The sequence below is a fragment of the Mesoplodon bidens genome (assembly GCF_964165515.1).
Source record: "Mesoplodon bidens genome assembly, chromosome: 15".
NCBI classification, from domain to species: domain Eukaryota; kingdom Metazoa; phylum Chordata; class Mammalia; order Artiodactyla; family Ziphiidae; genus Mesoplodon; species Mesoplodon bidens.
In genome coordinates, this window is record NC_138171.1 from 63,998,942 (window position 1) to 64,022,205 (window position 23,264).

The following is a 23,264-nucleotide window of genomic DNA, read 5'->3' on the forward strand; positions in this document are numbered from 1 at the left end:
CAGTGAGAGGCCCATGTAACGCAAAAAAAAAAAAAAAAAAAAAGAAAGCTGGAGTAGCAATACTCATATCAGATAAATAGACTTTAAAATAAAGAATGTTACAAGAGACAAGGAAGGACACTACATAATGATCAAGGGATCAATCCAAGAAGATGATATAACAATTGTAAATATATATGCACCCAACATAGGAGCACCTCAATACATAAGGCAACTGCTAACAGCTATAGAAGACGAAATCGAGGGCTTCCCTGGTGGCGCAGTGGTTGAGAGTCTGCCTGCCGATGCAGGGGACACGGGTTCGAGCCCTGGTCTGGGAAGATCCCACATGCCGCAGAGCAACTGGGCCCATGAGCCACAACTACTGAGCCTGTGCGTCTGGAGCGTGTGCTCCACAACAAGAGAGGCCACGATAGTGAGAGGCCCGCACACTGCGATGAAGAGTGGCCCCCGCTTGCCGCAACTAGAGAAAGCCCTCACAGAGAAACGAAGACCCAACATAGCCAAAAATAAATAAATTAGTTAATTAAAAAAACCCAAAAAACCGTAGAACAGCTATTAAAAAAAAAAAGAAATGAATTACAGGGAAAAAAACGTAAAAAACACAAACACGTGGAGGCTAAACAATACGTTACTAAATAACCAAGAGATCACTGAAGAAATCAAAGAGGAAAGCAAAAAATACCTAGAGACAAAGGACAATGAAAACAGGACGATCCAAAACCTATGGGATGCAGCATAAGCAGTTCTAAGAGGGAAGTTTATAGCTATACAAGCTTACCTCAAGAAACAGCAAACATCTCAAATAAACAATCTAACCTTACACCTAAAGAAACCAGAGAAAGAAGAACAAACAAAACCCAAAGTTAGCAGAAGGAAAGAAATCATAAAGATCAGAGCAGAAATAAATGAAATAGAAACAAAGAAAACAATAGCAAAGATCAATAAAACTAAAAGCTGGTTCTTTGAGAAGATAAACAAAATTGATAAACCATTAGCCAGACTCATCAAGAAAAAGAGGGAGAGGACTCAAATCAATAAAATTAGAAATGAAAAAGGAGAAGTTACAACAGACACCGCAGAAATACAAAGCATCCTAAGAGACTACTACAAGCAACTCTACACCAATAAAATGGACAACCTGGAAGAAATAGACAAATCCTTAGAAAGGTATAACTTTCCAAGACTGAACCTGGAAGAAATAGGAAATATGAACAGACCAATCACAAGTAACGAAATTGAAACTGTGATTAAAAATCTTCCAACAAACAGAAGTCCAGGACCAGATGGCTTCACAGGTGAATTCCATCAAACATTTAGAGAAGAGCTAATACCCATCCTTCTCAAACTCTTCCAAAAAACTGCAGAGGAAGGAACACTCCCAAACTCATCCTACGAGGCCACCATCACCCTGATACCAAAACCGGACAAAGATACTACAAAAAAAGAATATTACAGACCAATATCACTCATGAATATAGATGCAAAAATTCTCAACAAAATACTAGCAAGCAGAATCCAAGAACACATTGAAAGGATCATACACCGTGGTGAAGTGGGATTTATCCCAGGGATGCAAGGATTCTTCAATATACACAAATCAATCAATGTGATATACCATATTAACAAACTGAAGAAGAAATGCCATATGATCATCTCAATAGATGCAGAAAAAGCTTTTGACAAAATTCAACACCCATTTATGATAAAAACTCTCAAGAAAGTGGGCATAGAGGGAACCTACCTCAACATAATAAAGGCCATATACGACAAACCCACAGCAAACATCATTCTCAATGGTGAAAAACTGAAAGCATTTACTCTAAGATCAGGAACAAGAAGACAAGGATGTCCACTCTCACCACTATTATTCAACATAATTTTGGAAGTCCTAGCCATGGCAATCAGAGAAGAAAAATAAATAAAAGGAATACAAATTGGAAAAGAGGAAGTAAAACTGTCACTGTTTGCAGATGACATGATACTATACATAGAGAATCCTAAAGATGCCACCAGAAAACTACTAGAGCTAATCAATGAATTTGGTAAAGTTGCAGGATACAAAATTAATGCACAGAAATCTCTTGCATTCCTGTACACTAATGATGAAAAATCTGAAAGAGAAATTAAGGAAACACTCCCATTTACCATTGCAACAAAAAGAATAAAATACCTAGGAATAAACCTACCTAGGGAGACAAAACACCTGTATGCAGAAAACTGTAAGACGCTGATGAAAGGAATTAAAGATGATACCAACAGCTGGAGAGATACACCATGTTCTTGGATTGGAAGAATCAATATTGTGAAAATGACTCTACTACCCAAAGCAATCTACAGATTCAATGCAACCCCTATCAAATTACCAATGGCATTTTTTACAGAACCAGAACAAAATATGTTAAAATTTGTATGGAGACACAAAAGACCCTGAATAGCCAAAGCAGTCTTGAGGGAAAAAAACGGAGCTGGAGGAATCAGACTCCCTGACTTCAGACTATACTACAAAGCTACAGTAATCAAGACAATATGGTACTGGCAAAAAAACAGAAATATAGATCAATGGAGCAGGACAGAAAGCCCAGAGATAAACCCACACACCTATGGTCAACTAATCTATGACAAAGGAGGCAAGGAAATACAATGGAGAAAAGACAGTCTCTTCAATAAGTGGTGCTGGGAAAACTGGACAGCTACATGTAAAAGAATGAAATTAGAACACTCCCTAACACCATACACAAAAATAAACTCAAAAAGGATTAGAGACCTAAATGTAAGACTGGAGACTATAAAACTCTTAGAGGAAAACATAGGAAGAACACTCTTTGACATAAATCACGGCAAGATCTTTTTTGATCCACCTCCTAGAGTGATGGAAATAAAACCAAAAATAAACAAATAGGACCTAATGAAACTTAAAAGCTTTTCCACAGCAAAAGAAACCACAAACAAGATCAAAAGACAACCCTCAGAATGGGAGAAAATATTTGCAAATGAATCAACGGACAAAGGATTAATCTCCAAAATATATAAACAGTTCATACAGCTCAATATTAAAGAAACAAATAACCCAATCCAAAAATGGGCAGAAGACCTAAATAGACATTTCTCCAAAGAAGACATACAGATGGCCAAGAAGCACATGAAAAGCTGCTCAACATCACTAATTATTAGAGAAATGCAAATCAAAACTACAATGAGGTATCACCTCACACCAGTTAGAATGGGCATCAACAAAAAATCTACAAACAAATGCTGGAGAGGGTGTGGAGAATAGGGAACCCTCTTGCACTGTTGATGGGAATGTAAATTGATACAGCCACTATGGAGAACAGTATGGAGGTTCCTTAAAAAACTAAAAATAGAATTACCATATGATCCAGCACTCCCACTACTGGGCATATACCCAGAGAAACCATAATTCAAAAAGACACATGCACCCCAATGTTCACTGCAGCACTATTTACAATAGCCAGGTCATGGAAGCAACCTAAATGCCAATCGACAGACGAATGGATAAAGAAGTTGTGGTACATATATACAATGGAATTCAGCCATAAAAAGGAACGAAATTCAGTCATTTGTTGAGACGTGGATGGATCTAGAGACTGTCATACAGAGTGAAGTAAGTCAGAAAGAGAAAAACAAATATCGTATATTAACGCATGTATGTGGAATCTAGAAAATTGGTACAGATGAATCGGTTTGCAGGGCAGAAGTTGAGACACAGATGTAGAGGACAAACGTATGGACACCAAGGGGGGAAAGCCGCGGCGGGGTGGGGATGGTGGTGTGATGAATTGGGCGATTGGGATTGACATGTATACACTGATGTGTATAAAACTGATGACTAATAAGAACCTGCTGTATAAAAAAAATAAAATTAAAAAAAACAAAAGATCTGAGGCTTAACAAAAATGAATTCATGCTTGAAAGGCAGAAGTTTTTAATGAGATAAATCTATCTGGTGGCCCTGATCCAGAGGCAGAAGGGGCGTGGGCTTGCCCTTGGCAAGGAGGAAGCCTTGATGCTCCCTCGGTTAGACTGCTGCCCCGAGGTGCTGCCTTCCCGCAGATCTCAGGACAGGAGCCAGAGTGTGGGCCAGGCACGTGTCCCCAGAAAGCAAGACACATTCAGAGAGAATACAGCAGCTGGAGAAAGGAATGAGTAAAGAGAGAAAAATAAAGGGAGAATGAAAAGGGAGGAAGGGCAACACAGAAACAAAGCAAAGGAAGGAGGGTACAAAGTGAGAGAAAAAGGGAGGGCACAAGAAAGAGGTGCGGTGGGGGGAAGTGTGGGCTCCAAGAAAATGTGAGGCACACACTTGAAAGGGAAAGTCAGAGGAAGGATGAATTACCAGTGAGGAATTATAGACTGTAAAATCTACTCAAACCAAGAAATGGGAGTATGTTTCTGTTTCCACCTAATTTATGGCAAGACACAGATCTGAGGAGCCAGGCCTTGTATAACTTTCGCCATCTGGATTTACTTACTTTGCCTTGTGTTCCAAGAAGCTATAAAAGCTAGAAGGGAGGTTCAAGAACTAAGCAGTTTTCCAGACATATTGAAAGCAGTAAAGAGAATGAGTTTAGCAGTGTGCCTGTTAAAAACACACGTACATTCTGCAGCAGAGACATCTTTATGCCGGGCTTTTCCCACTGCTTGAAAGGTTAATACCACTGACAATATATATTCCCTCAGTCTGCTTTAACCTGCAGAGACAGTGTTCTACTCACTCTTCAGGTGTTCGTATCTACCTGACACTCTGCAGAGTCTGGAGTCGCTTCCGATTTCTCTCCAGCTCTAATTTCCTCTTGTCAATTTTGGCTTCTAGGTTAGCTTCATCAGAGGCCACATTATTGAGCAGGTCTTTCGTCTTCTGAACCTGCACCTACATTTAACAGGAAATGAAGGAGACAAATGTGCCAATAAGGACCACGACCTGACTCTTGGAAGAGCAGGACTTCTCAACCCCTCAAGCCCAGCAACACCTCACTAAACAGAATCAAGGGGAAGCAAACAGAGCAAACCCTCCCCCAAGCCATCACTCGTTTAACCAACTATTTCCAGGAGGAACATTACATAGGCCCAGAAAGAATCATCTACTTTTTTTTCCATGAGAAAGTGTTTCCAAAGAGGGACCCAAAACCTCCTGCCACCTCACTTGTTTAGATGGTTACACCTCACTCTGAAGGGTTGGTTTGCCTTCATTTACATAGTTCAGGCTACTCCCCAGCTACACATAACTGACTTATACAATACATGCATGCACAAGCTTTATCTTAGCTTTACTTAGAAGGGAACAGAAAGAAACGCCGCCTGGTCCCAGCTCTAATGCGCTGCTTGCTGGGACCGAGAGAAGGTTCCTCTCCCCCTCCCAGGCAGCTGAACCGCAGACTGAACAGAGAAACCACTCTGTTAGGAGAAAGTGGCTCCCTGGGTGGCTCCGTTGTGACCCAGCCTTGGGGAGAGAGCCTGGGCAGCAGTGTGACACAGGCCCCTGGGCAAGGGGGCAGCGTGAAGGGGAAGAGAGATCACTGGTGAAAACCACAGGCCTCCCCATCCTCCCATAAGAGCAAGTTCATCTGAGCCAGGGCTAGTCTGAGTAAATGCACTGTCTTCACACTCATGTTGTCTGGGAAGCGGGCCAGGTCAAGGCCTGTGGCTCAGAGCTGCAATCTGCTGCCCTAGCAATGACATCTGCAACGCAACCAGCCAAGTGTAGAACTGCTCCCTGCGCCCCCAGGCTGGGACTATCCAACTCTGCTGTTAAGTTCCAGATGGCCAAGGTGGAGTCCTCCCCTCCAGGACTTTACACATGTGTAGCCCCATGAAGGTTTACTGACTGTTTACCTGCAGGCCTCTGAAACACTATGCGGTCCACAAAGAAATCAGCTAAGGAGCCCAGACACGCTCCACGACTCTCAGAGACAGTGCATATTTGGAAGCAGTCACTTTTATCAACACTTTATGGCTTAATTTTTTTTGCCTAAGTACACTAACCATTTCGAAGATGCTTTCATGAAGATTAATCATATCACTAACCACTGATTTGCTGCAAGTACTTTAAAAACCCCAGCAGAGATGTGAGTTCACTCTCAGAGGAAGACAAGGTGGGTCGCCTTTCTGAACAGACAACTCAGGTTGATGGCAACTATTTCTCTGAATCAAAGTCAGATTAAAACCTAGTGAATCTATCTGACCTCAAAAATAAAGATATTTTTTTTTTTGCAGTACGTGGGCCTCTCACTGTTGTGGCCCCTCCCGTTGTGGAGCACAGGCTCCAGATGCACAGGCTCAGCGGCCATGGCTCACGGGCCCAGACGCTCCGCGGCATGTGGGATCCTCCCAGCCCGGGGCACGAACCTGTGTCCCCTGCATCGGCAGGCGGACTCTCAACCACTGCGCCACCAGGGAAGCCCCCAAAATAAAGATTTTTAAAAAGGTTCTGTTCCTCAAAAAAGACAAATGTGATAAACACAAAAAATTCTCTCTAGCTTTCTGAAATAAATGGCCTATATTTCATAATCCCTTTTAAGTATCCATGTTGTTGTTTCGCTTTTGTTTTTAGAATTATCAAATATCATGTATATTTTCCAGCAACGAAAAGATATCTTAAGAGGTGTTCACCAAGAAATGAACTGTGCCCTCATTTGGTTGTTCCATTTTTAATACTGAGTTAGTGCTAAAGGCACATTCATGCCATGTTAACCTGATCCAGCCAGAACACTGACAAGCACAGAAGTATTATCATTAGTTTTTTTTTTTTAATTTAGAAACAATCAGGAACTTACAAACAGCTGAAGTATAATACAAAACATTTTTTCCTAACCTAGGTGAGAATGAACTGCTGACCTGAGGCTCCATCACTGCTAAATACTTTAATGTGTGTTTCCTGAGAATAAGGCCTTTCTTCTAAATAACCACAACACAATCATCAAGACAGGAAATGAACTCTTGACGCACCACCCCCATCCAACCCTCAGACTCACTGTCCCCATGAAGTCCTTAACAGCAGATGGGAGTGACCCCTGGCATTCAGTCATCAGGTCTCCTTAGCCTCCTTCAGTATGGAATGGCTCCTCAACCTCTCCTGGATGTTCATGACAGGAACATGAACTTTTCACTGTTGAAGAGTAGGGGCCAGGGAATTTACAGAATGCCCCTCTATTTGCCTTTGTCTGATTAGCTTCAGATTACACACCCCTAGCAGGAATAGCACAGGTATCACTGAACCCTGCATCCCATCAGGCAGGCATAATTCTGGTTTGCTCCATCACTGGTGATATTCCTTTGGTCACTGGATTAAGAGGGTGTTTGTCAGGCTTCTCCTATGACGTTACTCTTTTCCTCTCTGTAATTAATAAGTATTTTGTAGGGAGCTCCTTTGAAACTATGTGAAAAACCTGCTCTTCATCAGTTTTCAATGTATTCATTTATCAGTGAGAACTCAAGATCTCCCATTTCATTCAATGGTCTACAATCCATTACTATAATTCATTCATTTTGATGCTTATCCTGTCCCTGGTGTGGCCAGGGGAAGCTGGCTTCTGTGTCCTTCTGACACTCTTTGAGCACTTCCTTGCTTTCTGGCACAAGAAGATCTTGTACTTTCTTGTCCCAGCTTTGGAAACAGCCATCTCTCCTGAAGAGCCCTGCTTCATTTTAGTGGAGAATGGCATTTAGAAACCAAGATCTGGGTGCTAGGTATGCTCAGAGCTAAGGAGTGTATGAATGTGTATGTGGGTGTGCATGTGTATGTACATAAATATACTACATACATATGCTACACGTACATACACACAACAAAATTTATTCCTATATCTATCTACATATTGAAATGCATGCATTTAACCAACACCTCCTATTTCAGGGTTCAATCTAATTTTCTCCCTTTTCATATCTGTAACTCCATTCTCCAACAGTGAGAACCTTGGCTTCCATTATCTTTAATATATTTACTTATTTGATCAACCTGCCTGTATGTAACCATCTCCCATCTTGGCTACCCTGCATGTCTCACCCTGCTGAGGCTCTGACTGTCTGTGCTGGGCTGTGCAGGGAGTATTAGTGTTTTATGATAAGACTACTATAAAAACCGATCTTAGAGTTTTGTACAACTCACAGCAAATTCTTGTTTTATAACTATTCTTAATTTACTTAAGGCCCCCCTATCTGTGTCTACTGAATAAAATGAATCTCTAATAATGGCTGAATACCTACTATGTGCCACGCACTGTCATAATGAATGCTCACAAGGATCCTAGGTGTTGGGCACTGCCATTCCTCCCATTTTATAGATGTGGAAAGTGAGGCACAGAGAAATTAAGTAACTTGCCTAAAACCACACAGAGGGATTCAAACCCAAGTAGTCTGAGTCCCCCTCACTTTCTGCTTTCCAAATGAATGATTTAGGTGAGATAAGCAAATAACAAATGATCATGGGTAAGTAGTAAAGGATGACGATCATTCTATTTATACAGTGCTGTTTAAAGTTGAGAAAACCTGGAAATCATTTAAATGCCCAGCAGTGAGGAACTGGTTAAATCAAGTATGAAGAGTCCATAAAGTATTTACTAAAATTACTGCAGAATTTAAGAGAATTATTAAATTAATAAAACTGGCAAAATTTTAGCAACAGGAGAAATTGTTCATATTTGTAATGAGGGGAAAAATAACAGTAAGTCACCAACTATTCTAGAATGTGCTCTAAATTTTTCACCTCCCCACTAACCTGTCCCTTCTTTGTTATGAGGCCTGGCTTGTTCTGTCCTGTAGAGCCAGGAACTATTTTCCAGTCCCAGGCACAAAAACATTAAGTAAAAGCGAAGTAATCTTACCAAAATATCTTTTATTGCAATTCTCATCACTTTTTCAGTCTCAATTATTTCCAGAGGTCTGGCAATTGCTTCTGTTCTCTGTTCCTATGGGAAACAATGAAGCGAAATTATTTTTTCAGAAGACGAATTCTCAAGACCAATTCCCCTGTCTAGATATGGCTTATGGACTGGTTCTCAAAAGCTTCATTACTGTGTGGGTCTCTGACGCAAAAGCACTCCTGTCATCACCTCCTCCAAGTGTCTTCTGTAATCCTCCGGCCAGCCTGGCCTCTCTCCAGTGCTCAAGGTTCCCCTCTCCAGCCATAGGCCCCCTGTACCCTAACACCATGGGAACCTGAACTCACCATCTAGAATCTTTTCTCCCAAATTTGCTTCTTTTACTTGCATTCCATTCAGGTGACCCCAAGCCAAGTGCAGCTCAACTTGCTGTCTGAACCCCCTGCCAGCCTGTACAATCTTCTTTGTGATCATGTCCCTCTAAGTTACCTATCACTGACAACTGTAACTAATGAGAAGAATCAGCTCGGCCCTGCCCCTAGCACTAACCACTAACCATCAAGGGAGGCATCTGTGCCTATCATATCAGTATTGGAAATTTCCGAGACATGGGGCTTCATTGCGGATGCAGTTATGGGGTTCCTGGAGCACTTTATCAAATCCTGTCTCGTGCTTCCTTTATTCCACAGTATACATTACCTCCCCAAAGGTGGAAAAGTATTGAGGGCAGGGACCGTGACTTACTCAAGGACACAGAGCACAGTGCCCTCCTTGCCTGTGGTTGGTGTTGGTTCTCAATGAATATTTTGTTGAGTGTATGAAAAACATATATTGGATAGGGGATCTTCCTCAGATCATGACTGTACACAGAATTTGAGAAGTCCTACATTCAGGGTCTCTTGGCTTCCATGGCAACAGTTCGGCCTGATTGCTCCATCAATTCATTACAGGACAGTGCTAAAAGAGCCCCCAGGGGAATCCTGGTGAGCCTCACAATGAAGCCAGGGCTCTGCTGGCAAATAGCAAGTGACCAGCTCCTGTCTCTGGGACTGTGAGGAACACGTGTAGACATGTGCACTACTGCACTATAAACAGAAAACATGGAAAGCCGGGAGCTGCCTCACTGCTTATCTAAATTAGCTGTCAGACATTATGTCAGGTTTGTTCTGCCAACTACACTTCACCAGGTGGCAATATATCAAGAGCAGGGATGGTGAGCTAGCACCAAGTCCCCAGCTTCCAGTCTGTTCCTAGGGCAGAAATGAAAAATGCCATTACACTGTAGCAGCAATGCCAGAACACAGGCAAGGCAGTGAGAGAGCAGTCATGGATGATACACCTGATGGGAATGGAATGAACTAAGTGCATTTAATTCAAAAACATTAGATGTGAGCATGTATGCTTCAAATGCCATAAATCCTCACAGGTAAGAATTAAACAGCACTCTATTTCTTCTCCAACCAGTAGGTCCCAAACTCTGCTGCTCGCTGGAATCACCTGGAGATCTTTAAAAATCTGGCTCTCACCCCCAAACATTTTGATCCACTGGTATGGGGAATGACCTGGATGTCGGGTGATTTTAAAAGCTCTATAGGAGCTCCAAGGGTGTTTTACGAACCCACTCTTCAACAGCTCGTTAAACACAGTGGACAGAGCATCCTCCTTGACTGGCATGGGCTAGAATAAGGACTGCAAATAAGTTTCAACTGTAACATCAACTTCAAATGATTGGTAGTGACTGCCTAGATTAATGACTGGTTCCCAAACTCTGCTGTACGTTAGAACCACCCAGGAGACTTAAAACTCCCAGTGCCCAAGTCACATTTCATACCAATGACATGAGCATGGAAGCCAGACATCAGTAGTTTGTAAAGATCCCCAGGTGATTCCACTGGGCAACAAGATTTGGGAACCGCAGGCTCAGAAGAGCATTTTGTTGGGAAGAATGCCAAGGCTGAGTGTACCGGGGGAAAGCATCATGATCAATAAAGTCGGCCACGGGCACAAGGAGGAAAGTTTCAGCAACAGGCACATATTTGCTATTCCTGAACTAGATGTCAAAGGTATTAGAAACAGACCAGAGCCCACCAGAAGCACGAACAGCAGCAAACACCATATGTATATTACTTTCCCACACAGTAGCTCATTTAATCAGGTACCGTTTAATAAAATCAAAAGAACAGGAAAAAACAGAATTGGAAAAGAAACCTTGGAAATCTGCTTAGCTAAGGAGGTAACTGAGTTATCTGAACACTGCTTACCCTCAACTCCACCTCCTTGCCCAGCAAGTCATACAGAGATGCTCCCTTGGAAGTGATTTCAGAAGCAAGCTGCCTGGCTGCTTTCAAATCTGCAATCTGGAAGGAAAATATCAAAAACAGAAACTTCAGTGACAGGTTTTTATTAGGCATTCAGAAAGAATCAATCTGTTCATATCGGTTCCCCCCTCCAGTCAGGATACTTGACTTACTTGACTATAGAACACATTTTCCACAAGACACATATTTACATCCTGGAGAAGAGAGTTCCCAAAATGTCAGTTTAGGAAACACTGATCTAAGTACAAATTAGACCAATTCCAGGCCACCGAAAAAACCCAAATGTCATGTCAAATGTACTCTGCAACAAGGAGGTGTGGGGGCTGTGAACGTTGACACGCTTCCTATAATAAGGGACCCTGGCGGTGGTGGGGTGAGCAAAGGAGGGGCAAACTGAGGGACACATGCCTACCGCAGAACCCTGATGCCCTATGTTTAACCCTCCCTGTCCCCTCATTCTCTGCCTTCAGGCTGCACTTCACTGGGCTGCTGTGAGCTCAAATGAGCTCACAGGCATGAAGGCCTTACAAGCTCCCACAAGGCACTGCTGTGAAGATGATGATGATCTGGCCCTGGGCACAGCTTCTTTCTTAGGATCTACACGTCACACCCTCTTCCATGAATACACTAAGTTTCCAAACAGCCCAAACATTTCCCAGCTCAGCTCCCTCTCCCTCTCCCTCTCCCCAAAACAACGAATTCCCACTCTCTTTCATTTTCAAACCACTGACAACTCCTGCTCTTCATTCACAGCTGGTGACTTCCTTCCCATTTCCTCAGTCCTCAGGACTCCTCTCTCATAGCTGCTTCCTCACCAGCAGCGAGTTCCCAGCTTCCTCTCTGGGAGTCCTCTCATCCGCCCCACTTCTCAGCACTGGAGTTCAGCAGAGTCCAGCCGTACACTGCCTCCCACCCCAGACCTCCCTTCCACGCACACTCCCCACAAGCTCTCAGCTCTGATACCAAGATTAAAGCCGTGAGCTGAGGCTTAACATCTCCACTTGGACACCTCGTGGACATCGCAAACATAACATGTCCCAAACCAAACTCCTCATCTTTCCTGCCAGACCTGCTCCTTCCAAACTCTTCTCCAGTAGATGGCAACTTTGTCCTTGCAGGAACACACCCAAAACTTTAGAGCCATGATATCTAATATCGTGCCCACTAGTCACGTGTGGCCATTTTCAATGTTAAACCATACAAAATTTAATAAAACTTAAAACTCAGTTCCTTGGTTATGCTGGCAACACGTGGCTAGCGACTACCGTATCGCGTGGCAGAGACACAGAACACATCCACCAGCACGGAAAGCGCTACCAGACAGAGCTGCTTCAGGACCTTCCTTGTGCTGTCTGCTTTCTTCCAACCTACACCCAATCCATAAGACCTACCTTCAAAATATGCTCTAACCTCTGACCACTTCCTCCCAGTGAGGATCTGGCTCCTGTGTATGGTTTTTCAGGCCTGACCACAGGCAATCCCGGAGGCTTTACCTGGCAGGCCTCCTGGGGAAAGCTGCGCTCGAACACCAGTGCCCTGCAGTCTCTGAAGAGAGTTGCAGTCAAGGAACCAGGCCCTCTGGCCAGTCATGTTCTCATAAAGACCTGCATTCCTAGGTCTCTTTATCTGAGGCCTTGGGTCCAGGTCCTCTTCAGTGCCTCTGCTGAGGCCTCCTTATTGGGGAAGGCAGGGCAAACACCTTCTCCCACACCTCAGGGGGCATTAAAACTGCCAAAGCAGTCTTATGAAACAGGGAGTTGACACTTCCTCTGGCTTTAGCCCCTTGCTTATACCACTGCAGTTAGTGATTAAAGACACAGCTTTCATGTTTGGCTTGTTGCTTTAATCGAGTCCTCTGACGCCTGGCAGTTCACTCTCTCCCCAAGCTCAGCTGAGCACCTGACGGCCACTCTGCTCAAAGGCGCTGTCACCTCCTGCTTTCTAACAGGTCTCTGGGCTTCCACTTTTTTTCCCCCTTCAGTCCGACTCAATCCAGCAACCAGAGTGATCCTTTTAATATGAAGTTTCAAGTTATGTACTTCTTTGTTCAAAACTCAACGATTTTCCACCTCGGAGTCAAAGTCTTGACAGTAGCTTTCCAGGGACCACAGGCCTGAGGCTGCCTCCCATCCCAGCTCTCATCACATGGCCCCCTTGTGTTTCCTCAAACACACACAGCACACCTTTCCACTGAATGGTTTGCTCCTTCCCTCCTTCAGATCTCTGCTGAAACTGTCACCCAATCCCTGAGGCTGTCCTAGCCCTCTATTTAAGACACCTCCCCCGGCACCCCAGCCCCTTCCCTGCTTTACTATCCTCCACACATGCAGCCCATCTGACCTGTCACTCCTTCTACTTTGAGGTTTACAGTCTGGCTCCCCCAACTGAGCCGCGGGAACAGAGGATTCCTGTCCTTGTTGTTCACGCCTGTATCCCCAGTGCTTGAAGAGTGCCTGGCAGACAGCAGCAGGCTTTCAATAAAAAGTTGCATTTATTGTCCCTTCTGCTTTGATCCAAATGCTGACGAGCACAAAACTGACAAATGGCCCTCAGTCAAGGAGTAAGGAAAGAAGTGATGCTGTATTGATACAGCCCATTTCAGAGTTTGAGAAATAAACATTCCATCCCTCACTACAAGCCTTGCATTGTCCTTACCTTTGAGCTAAGGTCAAACTTGAATTTGCTGATATCTTCCTCTCCTATTTTAGAGTCCTCCATACCTTTGGTCTTCATAGCATTATAAAGGACAGAGGTGATCTTCAATAGTTCTTTCACTGCATACCCGTCTGCTTGATAAAGCTTCTTAGTATTGAGTTTTATATGTGCCTTAGTGGCCTATTTTCAGATTAAAAAAAAAAAGTTTAAGACCCATTCCACATAAAATCTAAACCAAATTCCATGTAGGTCATTTGAAAATGTCACTGCCAACAATAAGGATATAACCAAATCATTTTAAGAATCAAACTTTCGGGACTTCCCTGGTGGTGCAGTGGTTAAGAATCTGCCTGCCAATGCAGGGGACACAGGTTCCAGCCCTGGTCCGGGAAGATCCCACATGCCACGGAGCAACTAAGCCCGTGCACCACAACTACTGAGCCTGTGCTCTAGAGCCCGTGAGCCACAACTACTGAGCCTGCGAGCCACAACTACTGAAGCCCACGCGCCTAGAGCTGGTGCTCTGCAACAAGAAAAGCCACCGGAGTGAGAAGCCCGTGCACCACAACAAAAGAGTGGCCCCTGCTCGCCGCAACTAGAGAAGGCCCATGCGCAGCTACAAAGACCCAACACAGCCAAAAATAAATAAATAAATAAATAAATAAATAAAAGAAAAAAGCTGTAATGTCTTAAAAAAAAAAAGAATCAAACTTTCAAGTTACTCATATATTGCAAGTGGGTATATTGACTGATACAATCTTGATGGAGAGCAATTTGGTAAATGACAACAAAATTAATTACAAATGCATATGTCCTTTGGCCCAGCAATTCCAATCCTAAGAACTTATGCTAGGGATATACATATTCACAAACAAAATGATATGTATAGGTTTTTTGTTACAGCATTGCTTCTAAGAACAAAAGTTACCAACAACCTACATGCCTACCTGTATAAATTACATAAGTTATGGTATAAAGATGCAAGCAATACTACTCAGGTGTAAGAGAGGATAAAGAAATTCTATGTGTATTTGAAAAGTTCTCCAAAATGTACTGTTACATGAAGACAAGATTCTAAACGGTGGTGTGCAGTATGCCACCATTTGTGTAAGAGGAAGGAAAAGGCATATACAATCTATTTGCTTAATTATGTCTAAAGAAACTCTGAAAGATATTAAGAATAGTGATCACTGGGAATGGAACTCGGCTGATGGCAAACAGAATAGAAAGTCATTTTACTCTATATTGTTTCACGATTTAAAAAAATTTTTGAACCATAAAATATACTACCTATTCAAAAATAAGTAAATAAAATTCTTTTTTAAAATCTGCATGTTATTTTATTTCCATTAGAAAAATATTATCTATATAAAATTTTGGTCCAGTTTCTTCTCCTTTAGCTCTACTAGGTGTGAATCCTTAAATACTTTAATTTTACTCAAGTAAAAGCAGGATCATATATCTGACATGAAAAATAAATATTTCACGTCATTAAATTAATTGGGTTTAATTAGGTGTGCTCTTTATTATTTCTCAGGAATAGTAACTCATCTTTCTTGTATGTTACTTCCCTTTACTTTCATTTATCTGAGTAACCATGTAGTGCGTGTCTCTTTTCCCACATCCAGTAGTACGAGTGTTATGTAAGCGTAATTTGTAACGTCAATAACTAGATTCATCATTAATCTTCAATTTATGTTCAATTCCCCTTATTATATGGTATTTCCATAATAACTTCAGATATTTCAGTCAACCTTACACTTTGCAACAAAGATTGTAAAAATTAAGATGTTAATTTAAAAACATTATTAAAATTCCAGACTAAGTAACCCTGGGCCCACTGAAAGGGATGCTGTCACAAGATGTCCTGGAACAGCTACTGCTTCAATCTCAACACGGCCTCCTTTGGGCAAAGCAGCAACCTGGTAAGCAGCTCTCACAGGAAAACTACTCTGGAAATATTGTCTGTAGATGTCACTGACAGTATGTCAGCCAGCAAAACAGTTGTTTTTATCACATTCGTGAACTCACAGCCTACTGCTTTCAGAATTTCACCCATGTTTGTAAGAGCCTGTTTAGACTCTTCTGCCACCCCTCCTGGCACAAGCTGTCCACTTGCAGGGTCCATGCCTAGCTATCCTGAAACGTAAATGGTCCTGCCAACTAACACAGCCTGACTGTAGGGACCAATGGCCGCTGGGGCATGGGACTCTAAATTTCTTAACAAATAATGAATTAAAAACAAAAAACCCAGAAAACTTTGTTGGTAAAATGGCTCCACAGAAATCTGGTAATGGAGTGTGTTTAGAAATCTGGGACTTGCCTGGTGGCCCAGTGGTTAAGAATCCGCCTGCCAATGCAGGGGACATGGGTTTGATCCCTGGTCCGGGAAGATCCCACATGCCATGGAGCAACTAAGCCCATGCACCACAACTACTGAGCCTGCACCCTAGAGCCCGCAAGCCACAACTACTGAGCCCTCATGCCACAACTACTGAAGCCCGCGCACCTAGAACCTGTGCTCCGCAACAAGAGAAGCTACAGCAATGAGAAGCCTGCGCACTGCAACAAACAGTAGCCCCCACTCGCCACAACTAGAGAAAGCCTGTGCAGCAACAAAGACCCAACGCAGCCAAAAATAAAAATTAATTAATTTTTTAAAAAAGAGAAGGAAAAAATACTTTTAAAAAGAAATCTGAAAGCAGCTCTAACTAGGCTTCATCTCCTTCTAATGTATTTAATTTTACAACTCCATCAAAAAACTGTGAACCAACCATGAACTGGGCAATTGCCTTAATGAAGAAAACTCGGTCTTGTTCAGTCTCAACATCAGAAGGGATGTCAGTCTGAGGTTCATACCTATTGCAGAGAGAGAGAGACAGAGAAGACACAAGGTAATTAAGTATAAAGTTCACAAAAGAGAACGTAAAGCAACTGAGAGGACAGTGGATCTGTAACAGGAAGCTCTCTGAGTCCCCAGCTAAGGCAGTAAGAGTTAAGAAAGGCTTCAGAAGCAACACAAAATACCAAACATTCAAGAGAACAAATCTTCACCTAAAAATAGGTTTTACAAATTTCAAAAATCAAATTTGGGGCTCAGCTTACAAAATTAAATCTATTTCAGACTGCAAAGTTTCATTAAAGTAATCAGAACTATTACTCTGGCTGCCTGCCCTTGACCCAGTGGAGTTCCTTTCTTCGAGTAACTGATGACACACCGGGGTCAGCAGACGGCAGCCCTTGGCCTCTTCCTGTACAGCCCGCAAACTAAAAAGGGTTTTTACATTTTTCAAAGGTTATAAAAAACACAAAGAAGAATACATGACAGAGATCTTATGTAGCTTGCAATGCCTAAAATATTGACTATCTCCTTAGCAAAAAAGTTTGCCAACCTGAATCATATTAGATTTTTCACACAAAATGAAATCTAAATTGTTTCCAAGCCAGGTACTCAGCAGAATGTGTGAGGAGGTCCTGTCACTCCCTGATGAAGGTGAGGGGATGAAGAGGAATGCAGACCAGCACCCCTGTGTCGGCTTCCTACTGAGAAATATTCTCCTTCTACTGCTGCCTGGTACACTCCCTTCTCCCACAGCGTTCTTTAAACTCAACTGATTTTTAACAGGTTACAACCAAGTCTGTCAAATTTTATTGAACTTTTCCTTTTGCTTCACAAAAGCATCCTGTTTCTAGGTAGCTAATGAATAACATCTCATATTCTTTCTTAGACCTCAGTAAAGTGCAGTTCTAACCTTTTCACAAGCCAGAGAAGCACTTCAGATACAAGTCCAAAATTTGGTGTGCGGAAATTTTCCATAGAAATATGTCGAGGGTATCCCAAGGCTCTCATCATCTCTGTAAAGTCTGTCCAAGGTAAAACACAATGTAGTCAGTTCCTCGTCAAACAGCAACGACTTCTGAACGCAGACACTTTCTTTGCTTTCTCTTCTTACTCCCAACCTACTGACACTTTTATGGACTATTTATCAACTCTCTAAGAGGGAAAGAAAAAAAGAAATAAAAGTTAAAATACCTAATCTGCTTATTTAAATTCAATGGGAGAAGAGGAAACTGTACATTGAAATGGGGTTTAGGGATTGGCTGTGAATTTAATTTCTCTCTTGGATACCTCATTTATCTCTTGGATATCTTTCTCTTTACCACTCAAAATGAGGACTACCTGGACACGGTTTAAATGTTAACCATGGGGTCTTTTTTTTTTGTGGGGGGTGATGGTGGTAGGGTGAAGTTTTGTGTGTTATTTCTGTGTTTTTTGTGTTATTTCTGAGTTGACTTTTTTTTCCCCACTGAGCATATAGGACCTTAATAACACAAAATTTAAACATTAGTTGCATTGTATTTAGAGAAATCTTCAAGAAAATGATTGAACTATTGAGCAATATTTAGATGTATTATGAAACAGACTAAGAAACAGTAATACTAATACGTGTTGATACCAGATGCTGCAGTCACTAAGCTTTAAGCAAGACTTGGAAATAAAACATCTTTTTGGTTCCCACGATGTGCTAAGACCTGTATTCAGTGTGCTTCTGGCTAAGTAATGTCTATCTCCACTCTTCTTGAAGGTGGATATTCAAGATGTCCCAATGACATTCACAAATAAGCTACTTGGGCCTTGGAGATTAGTCTGGATTTCACAAGACAACAGAAGAGAAGGCATAAGCAGAGGAAAGAGAAGCAGAGGGCCTCTGTTGCTGTTTTGGGGGATATTTAAATGCAGCAATGGAAAATAAAGCAGCAGCCTTCCCATCACACAGTAAGCCCTAAACACTTCTTGCCGCTAAGTAGCAGTGCAGTTCTGTTAATTCTACAGTATTATTGTCAAAATGGAGACAATCTGAATAAGAATCTTACCATGAATTGCATAATGCACAGCATTCATTTAAGGTCAAAATGCTCAGAAATCCCCTTCTTGTACACTTTTCCCAACACAACTCCATTCAACGTCCCCTAGCAGAAGGCTGGCCTCCCTCAACTATGAGGAAGGAGAAACTTGTCTCTACAGCATAAGGTCACCAAGAACCTCCAAATCCCAGAGGGCACAGATTCACACAATAGTGCTAATAGGCATCAATAACATGTGATGCCTCTTCCTATATATTTCCATTATAGAAAAAAGAGCAATTCACAACTGAAAGGAGTAATCTTTAATGGGGAAATTTCAGGCACCAGCAATTGTTAGAAAATTGGCCTTAAAGAGGCCCCTCAGATCACACCAAATTGGCAATCACCTGCTACACCTATGCAGGTGGAACCAGTTGGCTGAACTGCTTCAGATTCAGAAAATGAAAGCGTATAAAAGGCAAGAGATTCATTCACACAATCCTACCTTTTGATCCTCGCTTCCACCCAGTTCTAGCTGTGTGACCTAAAGCAAACTACTTTACCTCTCTGCCTCAAAGTATTTCATCCAGAAACTTATACGAACCACCTTACTGTTACAGTGAGGACTAAAATAAGATATTGAATGTAAAATGTCTGGTGTGTAACAGGTGTCCCCCAAAGTAGTAGTAACTAATTCTCTTTTCCCCATTCTTCCACTTCCCCACCCTCCTAGCAAAGCCTTGGGTTCCCTTCTCCCCACCAGCCCCTTTAGAAAAGATGCAAGCTCTGGAGGTTAGACAACCTGATTTCACACTTCAGCGCCAGCTCTTACCACCTGTGTCCCCTGACCTGACCTCTCTCTGCCCAGTTCCTCATCTCTAAACACAGGAGCACAGTTGTTCAGAGGAGTGAATGAAACGATGAACACACATAAGACAGTAACTAACTACCTGGCAGATCATAAAAACTCGAAAAAACAGAAGCCTCAATTATTATTCACCAGCCCCCTCCTCGGTTGTTGTTCGTTTCCCGGAGCTCTAAGCTAATCCAACTCAAAAACGGTCTCTGCGTTTTCCAATACAGTAGCGAACAGACCCATAAGTCAATTAAAATTAGATAAAATTAAAACTTCGGTTCCTCAGCCGCACTAGCCGCATACACATACACAACCTCCCATCATCGCAGAAAGGGCTATGAGACAGGGCTGGGGCGCTCAGCCTGGGGGGCGGCGGGCCAGGGGCGCCCCCGAGCCGCAGAGGCCCGGGAGGGGGCTCCAGCGCGGGAGCCTCAGCAGGGTTCAGACAGGGGACCCGGCGGGCCGGAGCCCCAAGTCTCGGGAGGACCGCAGGTCACAGGGGTCAGGGTTGCTTACTGCGGAGGTCGCGGAAAGACATGGCGCCCTGGTCCTCAGGACCCGGGAGTCTCCTCCGCTCGCCCCTCAGCGCTCACGGGTTTCTATGGCAATGCACGGAGCCGTCTACGGCGCGCAGCCGGGGCCAAACAGGACTGGAGGCGAAATGGCCGTTCTGTGTGCGCATGCTCCATGCGCACCAGAGACAGGGCAGCCGGCAGGGGGTGTCCCGCGACGCTGAGGGAGGGGGCGTAGGGTCCCGCCCCGCCTGGCGACCGGGCCCACTTTACACAGTTTGCAGACATTTGGCACTGGCTGACACGTTCTAAGGACCTACTAGGTGCCGGACGCTGTGCGAGGCACCCTACGTACTACTTCTCATTTCCTCCTAAACTCCTCTAGAAAGAATGTACATAATATCACGAAGCCGGGTCTCCAGCCTGGGTCCTGTGCCCAGCACACTTCTCTCTGGCATGTGTAAAATGGCTGGCCGCGCCCGCGTCCGAAACCCGCAAGAAGCGCCTGCAGCGTGAAGCAGTTGAGGCCACAGACTGCGAGTCGCAGGCAGGGGCTGACCGCGGGACGGCGAGAGCAGGCCCGACAGCCATCTGCGCGTGCGCAGCCGTCTAGCTCTTCACAACAGGCCGGAAACTGGCCCGGGTCTTCGCCCGCCGGCGGTTGTCCTGGCAACCGTGAACTCTGGCAGCTGGAGCTGTCGTTGTTCCCGGTGGAACAACGGGGGCGGCTCCGGGTGAGGACCGCGCCCAACATGTGGCCAGATAAGCTGTGATCTAACTTAGGAGTCCTCTCTACTGGGCTGCCACGGTTGGGGATAGGCGACAGCAAGGGCTGGGGAGGTGAAGTGAGCTGAGCCCAGAAGGGTAGGCGAAGACGAGGGACTACCAACCCGTGGGACGCCCTCCGCCCCTGCATTGGTTTTGCCGAAGTAACAGACACATAGAGGCACGGGACCTCAAAGAGAGTCCTGAAATAGATCCACATATACATGGTCATTAGAACAAAGATGGTAAAGCCTTTTAGTGGAGAAAGAATAATCTTTCAGCAAATGGTTTTGGAACAGTTGGAAATGCAAGTAAATGAACCTCCACCCTTGCCTAAGAGTAAAACCTAAAAAACGATTGGGTTTGGGCTTCCCTGATGGCGCAGTGGTTGCCAGTCCGTCTGCCGATTCAGGGGACGCGGGTTCGTGCCCCGGTTTGGGAAGATCCCACATGCCGCGCAGCGGCTGGGCCCGTGAGCCATGGCCGCTGAGCCTGCGCGTCCGGAGCCTGTGCTCCGCAGCAGGAGAGGCCACAACGGGGAGAGGCCACAACAGGGAGAGGCCCGCGTACCGCAGGAAAAAAAAACCCAAAAAACTATTGGGTTGGCCAAAAAGTTCGTTAATATCGCACATAAAAACCGGAATGAACTTTTTTTCCAACCGAATAATAACTTTTCCAGAAGAAAACTTATGGGGAAAACTTTGTGACTGGGTTAAACAAGAGTTCTTAGATATACCAAAAGTGTCATCCTCTAAAAAAATGTTTTTTGATAAATTGCACCTCATCAAAATTTAAAACTGCTCTTCAAGACAGTAAGAACATGAAAAGATAATCCAGAGTCTAGAAAAATAAATTCACAAAACACAACTGATAAAAAGCCTTCTATCCAAAATACATAACAAACTCTCAAAACTCAGTAAAGAAAACCATGCAATTAGAAAGTAGAGAAAGGAACTTCCCTGGTGGTCCAGTGGTTAAGACTCCAAGCTTCCACTGCAGGTGGTATGGGTTCCATCCCTGGTCCAGGAACTAAGATCCTGCATGCCACACGGCCCAGTCAAAGATTGTTTTAAAAAAATTAAAGACAAGAAAGTAGACAAAAAACTTAAAACAGATACTTCACAAGGGAAGATATGGCAAATGTCAACAAAAAAATTAATCAATAGTCAATCTAAGAAATGCATAGTTTATTTGGGCCAGCCTGAGGATTATAATCAGGGAGACAGTCTTTCAGAAAGCTCTGAGGATGTTCCAAAGAGGAAAGGGGGAGGCTAGTATGTAGTGATTTTGACTAAGGGGTAGGTGCAGTCAAGCATACATCTTGGTAGAAGGTTACTGCTATTCACGAGGAGCAGATATCTTACTTAATGGTTGTAGTGCTTTTCTAAGTATAGGAAGATGCAAGAAACTGAGTTCATAAAATTTTCTCCTGAAAATATCTGAGAGCTAGTTCTGCCAGTTTTCCCAGAGCACAAAGTGCCTCATCCTGATACTGGCCCTGAATTTCTTTCAGGGTGTGTTGTAAATCAGTGACTGTAGTGACTAATGACTCAATTCTTGTAGAATTGGATGGTGAGCAACATTCTTTGTTTTACAATCTCCTCCTTTTCCGTCTTAATTTCTACCAAGGTTTGGGAAGCATTTCATGACCAGTTTGTCCCACGGCTCTAGGAATGCTCATACCCAGGTCAAGCAAGGATTTCATTGATAGGCCACGCAATGTGCTATCACTGGACTGTTAACAGTAGCCAAAAGCCTCTGGACCACCTTGCCTGTCTTTCTAGTCTCTTATGGTCCAGAAAATGGTTCTCTCTTACTGCTTCTTCCTGTATCTAGAGTTACACTATTAATATCATCAATCTTGGAACTTCCCTAGTGGTCCGGTGGTTGGGACTCTGCGCTTTCACCGCCAAGGGCCTGGATTCAGTCCCTGGTCAGGGAACTAAGATCCTGCAAGCCACGTGGTGTGGCCCAAAAACGAAAAAAATCTTCAGTGTTATAGAACTATATATTTGATCAATTGTTTCAAGTAGCCTAGTCATTTTTATCAGAGGCTCAGTCACACATTCAGTAATACAAGAAACTATAATCTTGCAAAATAGACAGAATACAAGTAACATTAATAAGGTCCTAAGTAGGTATTTAAGCTAAGAACTTCCATTAGGTGTGGCCCAGTATCTCCCCAGATCATCTGACCCAGTGTGTTCTGCACCAATCGCTATCTTTAAGGGAAATGTTATATTGGCATTGCACACAAGGTTCACCAAAGATATCTGCATCATGACCCCTTACAAGATTGAGAAAGGAATGTTATCTTCTAAGGAGTTATATAACTGGCATCAGAAGAAGAAAAATTGAGCTTTATGGTTGAGCATATATTTCTGCTGTTGGGGAGGTCTGGTTAATGCATAATGCAGATACACACTGCACACTACAGGGGAGAGAGGAGGCCCAAATGGGCAGAAAAACATTTATG

The 23,264-nt window shown here is 43.4% G+C and overlaps 1 protein-coding gene across 5 annotated transcripts in view; it reads right to left on the reverse strand.

The window, feature by feature from the left end:
- CLUAP1 (clusterin associated protein 1) overlaps window positions 1–20,162 on the reverse strand; it is a 43,844-nt gene extending 23,682 nt beyond the window's left edge. For all 5 annotated transcript variants that reach the window (XM_081257036.1, XM_081257035.1, XM_081257034.1 and 2 more), the window contains exons 1-7: window positions 20,028–20,162; window positions 17,563–17,674; window positions 16,585–16,669; window positions 13,811–13,990; window positions 11,099–11,194; window positions 8,841–8,924; window positions 4,758–4,891 (exon numbers count right to left, since the gene is read on the reverse strand). In XM_081257036.1, coding sequence (XP_081113162.1) covers window positions 4,758–4,891; window positions 8,841–8,924; window positions 11,099–11,194; window positions 13,811–13,990; window positions 16,585–16,669; window positions 17,563–17,674; window positions 20,028–20,049 — 713 coding nt within the window. In that variant the 5' untranslated portion in view covers window positions 20,050–20,162. The remainder of the gene's footprint in view (window positions 1–4,757; window positions 4,892–8,840; window positions 8,925–11,098; window positions 11,195–13,810; window positions 13,991–16,584; window positions 16,670–17,562; window positions 17,675–20,027) is intronic.
- Between the last annotated feature and the right edge of the window lie 3,102 nt (window positions 20,163–23,264).